Source organism: Perissodus microlepis, chromosome 7 (genome assembly GCF_051167445.1).
Source record: "Perissodus microlepis isolate ML-2025 ecotype Zambia chromosome 7, ASM5116744v1, whole genome shotgun sequence".
NCBI classification, from domain to species: Eukaryota; Metazoa; Chordata; class Actinopteri; order Cichliformes; family Cichlidae; genus Perissodus; species Perissodus microlepis.
In genome coordinates this window covers 23,957,525-23,966,265 of record NC_140467.1, presented here as the reverse complement: position 1 = coordinate 23,966,265, position 8,741 = coordinate 23,957,525, and the positions used below count along the sequence as shown (strand labels likewise).

At 38.0% G+C, this 8,741-nt stretch overlaps 1 protein-coding gene across 1 annotated transcript; it reads left to right on the top strand.

Moving 5' to 3' along the window:
• The first annotated feature begins 343 nt into the window (after positions 1 to 343).
• LOC146383119 (zona pellucida sperm-binding protein 3-like) lies at positions 344 to 3,156 on the top strand. The gene is made up of 9 exons (XM_084932545.1): positions 344 to 503; positions 1,012 to 1,319; positions 1,599 to 1,717; positions 1,847 to 1,950; positions 2,039 to 2,216; positions 2,328 to 2,445; positions 2,540 to 2,622; positions 2,839 to 2,927; positions 3,046 to 3,156. The coding sequence occupies exons 1-9, from the start codon at positions 344 to 346 to the stop codon at positions 3,108 to 3,110; spliced, it is 1,224 nt and encodes a 407-aa protein (XP_084788671.1). The 3' UTR covers positions 3,111 to 3,156.
• Positions 3,157 to 8,741: the final 5,585 nt, after the last annotated feature.

Here is an 8,741-nt window from a genome sequence, read left to right as displayed (position 1 = left end):
AGTCTGGAGGTGGTGCCGGTGCCATGGCTTTGATCTGCCTCCTTCCTGCCTGGGAGCATTTTGTTACAGTTGTGAGCAGTGCCGATGAAAAGCCGATGTGTTTAAAAAGAAAATTGATGACAAAACAAATAAAGAAGGTCAGGAGGAAGTGTGTACATCTATCAACAGCGTGGACTCTATAGGGCTGCATTTCAGTCAGTGTAGTTGGGGATCTTATTTATCTGGTCTCAGAACAGGTAAACATGACTCAGCTGCAGAATCATCAGGTCAATCACATAGTGGGCAGGGCCAAGAGTCAGCTCTACAAAGCCACCTTTTGCACAGGTGAACCTGTTTCAAACAGATGAAACACAGCAAACACATGCCTGACAAAATGATGAGAATCTTTTTTTGTCTCGTTTGTGGTGCTTTAGCAGCAGCTCAGGAGTCCAACCAGATCCTCCATCCTGCAGCCAACAGGTTTGGAAACCACAGAGCAAACCAGCAAGTCCAGAGACCAGCAGGTACACAACACACAAAGTGATGATTTTTCATTTCTCTAGAAGTTAAATATGTATTTTTGTATATTGCAAATAAATATAATCTTAATCTCTTAATTTTATTTAAAATGAGGTCAAATCAGTCATCAGAGCAGTAACATTTATGCTTACTGCATCATTTCTAATTCTGATGAATCTTATGAATTTCATTGTGTTGTATGCATAGTACAGTATAGGTGTTATGGTTTATGGTGTCGTACACAATTTCTCAGTTTAGTAGTGAGAAGCTGTAAGTTTCTCACTACTGCTCACTGTGGCTTAATACCAAATGACTTTCATTGGTGCTATACTGGTAAGGAAACAATCCTTGGACAGTCTCTACTAAAATATTTGAAAGTTTTGTTTATTAAAGATATCTTTGGGTTTTGCAGACAAAAACCTTTTTGAGACTGGGCTGGCTGTTGTTGAACTGCACAACTGTTCAGCACTAAAAGAACAAAACAAACTGAGAGAAGCCATATTTCTTTGTAAGCTGTCCAACAGAAGGAACCACCTTTCCTTGAACCATTGTCTTGGAGATTTCCAGAGGAACCAACTAAAGATGAACCTCGTTTCCCTCCAAACTTTGAGTTGAGAACTCCAATGGCACCTGAAAGCATCAAAGTCATCTGTGGGGATAACTCGATCAGAGTGGAAGCCAAGAGAGACCTGTTGGGGACTGGTGTTCTGGTTCAGACTACAGATGTCACACTGGGAGGATGTGCTGCTACAGAGGAAGATCCTAAGGCTCAGATTCTAATCTTTGAGTCAGAGCTTCATGGCTGTGGCAGCCAGTTACTGGTGAGGCTTAAATGTTCAAATTAATATGCACTTTCACCAAGGTCTGACATTTCCTTTTCCTGTTTCTTTGTTAGATTCTTCACCATCTCTGGTATTCAGTCGATAAAATAATTAATTATGTTGGCATAAATCAATAGTGGTATTTGGGTTTTAATTGTTTGACTTAGGAACTAGTCAAGATGAACTGCAGACCAATCAGTAGGAATATGTGTTCATACTAATGTTTGTGTGAAAGTTCACATTAATGGAACTTGAAATGTTCTTAAAACTATACTTCAGATGTCTGAGGAGTCATTCATTTATGTGTTCACACTGCTCTACACGCCCAGCCCTCTGGGGGGCAGTCCCATCGTCCGAACTATAGATGTCTCCGTCAGCATCGAGTGTCACTACCGGAGGTCAGGCTTTTTTATTTTTCTAACTCAACCAAAAGGATGTCTTTTTGATAAAGCTGGACCCTGAAGTCAGACTCTGTCTAAGTTTTTCTTTTTCAGGTGTTTGCAGTTGGGTTTTGTTTTGTGTTTTAGGAAGAATGATGTGAGCAGTGATGTGCTGAAGCCAACTTGGGCTCCTTTCAGTGAGACCAAAGCATCAGAGGAAAGTCTCTACTTCTCCCTCAGATTAATGACTGGTGGGCCTCTTTCTTGTTCACATATTACAGTAACTTTTCAGGTCCTCTGATTGCGTACGTTCTCTTCTTTTTGTGCTGTATTTTTCAGATGACTGGCAGTTCCCTCGTTCAAGTACTCAGTTTTTTCTGGGAGACATGATGAAGTTTGAAGCTTCAGTTGAACAGTTTCACCACATCCCTCTCAGAGTAACTGTAGACAGCTGTGTGGCAACTGTGGTCCCAAACGTGGACACTGTCCCACGATACACATTCTTGGGAAATAATGGGTCAGTTTACTGTACTCTGTAACCCAAAAATATGTTTATATTGTTACTTGTATGTTTTAGCCTTGCTCTTCTAAATGTGAGTTTAATATGAGAGTTCTGTGTTGTGTACAGGTGTATGTTTGACAGTCAGCTGACAGGATCCAGCTCTCACTTCCTGCCTCAGTCTCACAAAGACAAACTACAATTTGAGTTGGAGGCCTTCAGGTTCCAGCACGGAAACAGTGGTGTGGTAAGATATGCAACAGCTTTCCTGCCAGGCAGATGCTGGTTTCACATCATTGCTCAGAAATGTAGATTTTGCTTCTTTGTATATGTCTCGTTAGATATACATTACCTGCAGCCTGAGGGCCACGGAAGCTGCTGCAAATGTCAATGCCACCAACAAAGCCTGTTCATTCTCCAGTGGGTAAGACTCTAGCAGTATTACTACAAAACTCCCATCCTCAAATTTCATCTTCAGTTGCTTAAAAGGATTTTAATTTTAACTCTGGTACTAGTGCTAAAATACTACAATTTCTTGATTAGAAAGATAAAAATAATAATAGTATGCTCATTGTATTTGGTGCACTCAGCTAACTAACAAGTACGAGGAGTAAGTAAGAGGAACCTTTTTGAATGACAGGTGGAGGGAGGCCAGTGGTATCCATCATGCCTGCTCCTGCTGTGACATAGACTGCAGGGCAGGCACAAAGAGCAGCCTGACTGTAAAGGGTAAGCAGCAACACACACTCGCTCACATAAAATTTACACGAATAAATATTTTTCTCAGTTCCAATATGAGAATCGATACAAATATTAAGGTTGATGTCACACTGTTTATCTGTTGAAGGTACAAAGTGGGAACAGGAAATGGCTGTTGGACCAATCACAGTAATGGAGAAACCTCTAAGATGAAAAAGGACTTTATTCAATAATAAAGGTCTTTTACACTAATTAGGCCCAAGTTTGTGTCCTTGGTTTGTTTTAAGGTCGGAGTTAAATCAAAAAAATGGAAAACTTGTAGGAAACTTGTTGTTTTTGTTTGTTTTTTGAAATGTCATTTCTACTACGGAGCCGATTTTGAGTTTTAGCTATTTGTTTGTTTAATTTAGGTGTGAATTCTTAGTTTTGTTCTAAGAGGAAATGCTGTTTCAGGATTAATCTGTTTATGAATATGAAATCTGGCAGTTTTAGTGTGAAAGAATTAGTTGGCCTGTACAGAGTCCTAAACCTTGTGGGAAGACTTCCTACTGTAGAAGAGTTGAAGCTATTGTAGCAGCAAAGCGTGGGCCTACATCATGGTAAATACTAGATTAAGAATCTAATGTCACTCTAGTTCATGTGCATGTGAGACGGATGAGAATATATTTTTGGCAATGCGGTGTATTTCAAATCATTCAGCAGTTACTGGTGTTGCATAGGGCCAGCTATTCTGCTCTTCCACCATTATCCATTTTGAATGACATCACCTGAGTAGACTCAGCTGGGAAAGCCTTGTCACCATGTATCAGAGAGGGTTGTTCTCCTGACCTACACCATCAACTTCACCCTCAAGCCACCTTTCCTCATCACTGCTTGAGCTGTGGGGACATCAGCATCCATCATGGGCCAGGGGGGAGCTACCTGTCTGAGTCATCAGTCTCTGCTTTCAGTTTCTCAGGGGAGGAGAGGATGGCTGCTGACTGACCTTAAACAAAGGTCAGGCTTAAAAGTCTTGAAATTTAAAGCTGATTTACTGAATTGACCAAATAACTTGATCTAAAAAATATTGGTGAACTTTGTAGAAAATTTAGTTTACTTTAAAAAATGTTTAACTGATACAGCCCGATGAATTCTCAAATATCTTTGCTATTTGAATTTGTGGCAACTTCACCTAATAAGCTAGTTAGTATTTACAATAATGGTAAGCTACAGTTGAGCTACTAAATTTGCTCATCTTAAATTTATCGATAAATATCCTCCCTAACTAGGCTCAGTGATGTGTAAATCCTTACATGAATAAATGCCGAAAGCTACACTCTTGCAAAGCTGTCCAATGGACCAAAGGGGGACATTAATTTTGGACTTTTCCCTGAGTTTTGTCCTTAAAAGTGAATTATATTATGAATCATCTGAGCCAAAAGACACGCTGTGGAAGAGGGCCGGAGATTAATAACTAATGATTAAATGCAGAGTGGCATATAAACACAGTGAGTTTAAAAAAAGGAAAAAAAAAAAGTGAAGAAGAAACACCCAGTGATTATGGGAAGCCCCCAGCAGCATAGACCTTTTACAGTGTAACTAAGGGATGATTCAGGGTCACTGATCCAGCCCTAACTATATACTTTTTCAAATGGTTTTAATCCTAGTTTGTAGATAGGGTGTCTGTTTCCCAAATCCAAACTGGGAGCTGGTTCCACAAAGACAGACCTAGATGCTGAAGGCTCTGCCTCCCATTCTACTTTTGAATACCCTCAGAATTAAACCAGTAAACCAGCAGTCTGTGAGCGAAGTGCTCTGATGGGGTGATATGGTACTAGAAGATCATTAAGATGAGATAGGGCCTGATTATTCAAGACCTTTTGAGGAGAAGAATATTTAATTCGATTCTGGATTTAACAGGGAGCCAAAGAAGAGAAGCAAACACTGGAAAAGCATGCTTTCACTGTGTAGTCCCCGTCAGTACTCTTGGTGCAGCATTGTAGATCAGCTAAAGACTTTTCAGGGACTTTTTTTCTATTATAGGACATCCTAATAATCATAAATTGCAGTATTCCAGCCTAGAAGTAATAAATGCATGAATCACTCTAAGACAAGATATTTCTCATTTTAGAGATATTGCACAAATGGAATCAGAATACTTTATTGATCCCTAGGGGAAATTATTTTTATCATTATAAGCAGTCCTACATGCTTGTGTAATATGTGCATTGCAGAACAAATCCTGGTCAAAAAATAATTTTGAAAATAATTACTGAAGTTCACTCAGAAATATCAATTGGATAAAATTAGTGTAAAATAAATATTAATGATACTGGAAGTAGCTGTACATGTTATATCTGTGAGATGATTATGAGTATTTTCTGTAATGTTTAAATTTTTATTTGTGAAAAATTCATGAAGTTTTTACTGGTTAACGCTAAAGGAATGGTTGTCTCAACAGTGCTCTGACTTTTTGTCAAACTGGCTACAGTGCTGAAGAGAAACCTAGGGTTCAATCAGGTAGGTGTGTGTGTGTGTGTGTGTGTGTGTGTGTGTGTCTGTCTTGTTTTAAATAAAGAAGCAAACTATTTTTCAGGCTAAATGATAATATTCTAAATGAGTGAGACGCCACTTTCTTCTCCAGCTTATGAGTTGTCTGTTTTAAGGTTCACATTATACCAGGGAGTCGAGTGACTCTGATCGGAGTCTTGCTTTTTCAGAAGCTACACTACAGTCATATGGAGTGAAGATGTGAAATTATTAAGACAATCGGCCTCTGTGGGAGTAGCTTTCAGGTCGCTGCTCTGTACTGTGTTGGCACGTGGCATTGAAGCAGATGGACAGTGGATGAATTATATGCTTAAACTTACACCACTTTCACCTTTAATGAATAGTATTCCTATTCCCCTTTTCTTTAATTTTGTGTTTTGTGCATTTTTTTTTTTTTTTTTTGTTAACAGTGGGTCCAAGCACCTCAAATAAATGAATGTTATTCTTATTTATCCATTTTCTGATTTTATTATATATTTTTATTTATTTTCATTTATGGGACAAAGTCTATATGGGCTGCCAGTTTTGTTTGTTTTTTTTGGGGGGGGGGTTTACATTTAAGATTTCTTATTATAGGGTGAGCTGAAGGGCCCATGTTAATGATTTTCTTTCACATCATACTACATCATACTTAACCTTATTTTCTTTCTTTTAAAGAAAAAGGGACTTTTTTGCCTTTTTTGTAACAAGATCAAATCAGGTTGCATATGACAGACAAACTCAGTTTGAGTTGAAATCCTTGTTTAAAGCTCATACCAAAACAGGTTTTGAAAAGGATCAAATATGCAATTAAGAATGATTGTTACTTCCTCTTGTATTTCGTTTTCCTCGTAGCTTTAGCTGTGCTGGCATTACTTATTTTGTGGTGTTCAGTTTGTTTGTTTGTTTGTTTGAACCAAAAAAAAAAAGTAGTGTTTGTGAAGATGGAGATGGTAAGTAACCTTAGACCATGACAGCAGCTCCCCCTGCTGTTGCTGAGTGAGGTTGTCTGGTTTGCTTTAAAAATGGAAGAACTGACTCTCTCATTTTGGCAACGTTATGTTTTGGAAAAAAACAAAGTCTGAATATACTAGGGGTGGGACGTTGTTTTGTTGACGTTTGATTTTTGTTTCTCTTTTTGTTTTGTTATTTGTTTGTTATACACCGGTTTAAAGTGGGATAAATTATGACATCTAAAGAGGTGGAGTTAAAGCAGGGGCAGGGGAACTCCAGTCCTCAAGCGCGGGTGTCCTGCAGGTTTTAGATGTGTCCTTGATCCAACACAGCAGATTTAAATGGCTAAACTACCTCCTCAACATGTCTTGAAGTTCTCCAGAGGCCTGGAGTTCGTTCTCTCATGTTTGCATGGGTTCTTTGTGGGTACTCTGCCTTCCTCCCACAATCCAAAGACATGCAGTTAATGGGGTTAAGTTAAAATGGTAATTCCAAATTGGCCATAGGTGTAAATGTGAGTGTCAATGGTTGTCTGTCTCTATGCCCTACCACAGACTGGCCACCTGTCCAAGGTGTACCCTGCCTCTCACTGGGTAGGCTCCAGCCCCCTTGCGACCCTAACAATGATGAGCAGAAGAGAATTAATGGATTTCCACTTTTTTTTTTTTTTTTTTGTTTGGTTGTTGTTGTTGTTTTAAACTGTTCAGTATTTCACTCCACTGTATTTCAGGGACATTTACAGTACTGCTACAGTACTTTGAATTAGAATTAGAATTCAACTTTATTGTCATTGCACATGCACAGGTACAGGGCAACGAAATGCAGTTTGCATCCATCCAGAAGTGCTTTAGTGATATAGATATATTACAATATATATTAGCAATAATATAGATATGTAAGTATATTACAGAAATGGGTCTATTATGGTATGTTATAATGTACACGGTATGAAGTATGTTGTGAATATTCTATAACTATAGGTATGTACAGGCTGTAGTGAGTACAAGCTATGAACAGGATATAAATATGAAAAACTATACAGAATATGAAATAAATAACTTTACAGAAATCTGAGATATACAGTTATACAGAAATGGGAACTATGCAAGTTGTAAACAGTTGTAGGGTTAAAAATTATCGTATGTACAGAATGATTATTTGCAGAGCTATACAGTAGTGCAGTTAAGATAAGTGAGATATGTGGATAATTTTGATCCCTTAGATTACATTTGTGACTGTACTTTTACTCATTTGGGAGTAATTTAGCAGTAATTTTTATTCAGCGTTTTTTTTCCTGACGTTTGGGGTTGTTGTGAAGATCTGAGAAAGTTGCAATTACTAAGTATGTGTCTGTCACAAATATCGGTAAGGTACAGCTGGTCAGAGTTTTGAAATGGCTCTGGTCAAAGCCATGTCAGAGCTTATTGGCTCTGGTTGCCCTAGAATAACAGTCAACTGATTTCAGTTCTTGGACCTGAGGAGGAAAGTACAACCTGGATTACTTTTACACAATTCAAATAATCTACAAAGCTATAAATGACACATTATCATTGAACTTTCACAGGGAATTCAGTGATGGGGAGGGATCACAGTCTGAAGGGCATGTGGGATTTTAAAGTTCAAGGGTGAGGACCACAGGGAGGAATTTTTGTATTTCTGGTTTGAGGGGCCAAAACATCAAGTGCTCTAAATGGGGACTTTGTACTGAAGAGGATTAGGGACACTTGGGTGGGCGTCTTTTCCAAAATTCTGGGGGAAAAGCAAAAAAAAAAAAAGAAAAGAGACGTCCCCACTTTTTTCCCCCCTAGTGGCCCTAATCCTCTTCCATAACTTTGAGCCATGCCCAAGTATTCAGCAATTTAAATCGTGGATCAAAACAAACAAACATGGTGTTCGTGAAGTATACAATGAAGGAATGGTTATAATAACATTCGTGGGTGTTCACACAGATAATATTCATTTGTTTTCATAACATGAGTTTATTTTCTTTTCCTTGTGTTTAATATGTAAAGAAATTAAATATAAAATAATTATCTGTACACTTAAATATGACTTTGCTTTTTTGTAGCTTGTTAGCATACCAGTTTGACCATAAGACCGTGAGATTTAAAAAAAACAAAACAAAACAAAACCGTAATCCTGACAGATTTCATATTTTTAAGACTGACGAGGTGTGTTGTAATATACTTTTACTGAGTGACAAATGAAATAGTGAATTAATCTTATCTGTTAATGTTTAGTTTATTTTTATGTTGTTTATATCAGCTTCATTAATTGTTTCGCACTTCGTCCTGAAAAACAATCAAAATAGAGACAAGGTTTCCAGGAAGGTTTAACTTGGAGCATTTAAGCTGTATATTCAATTTGGAGATTTCAATGCGG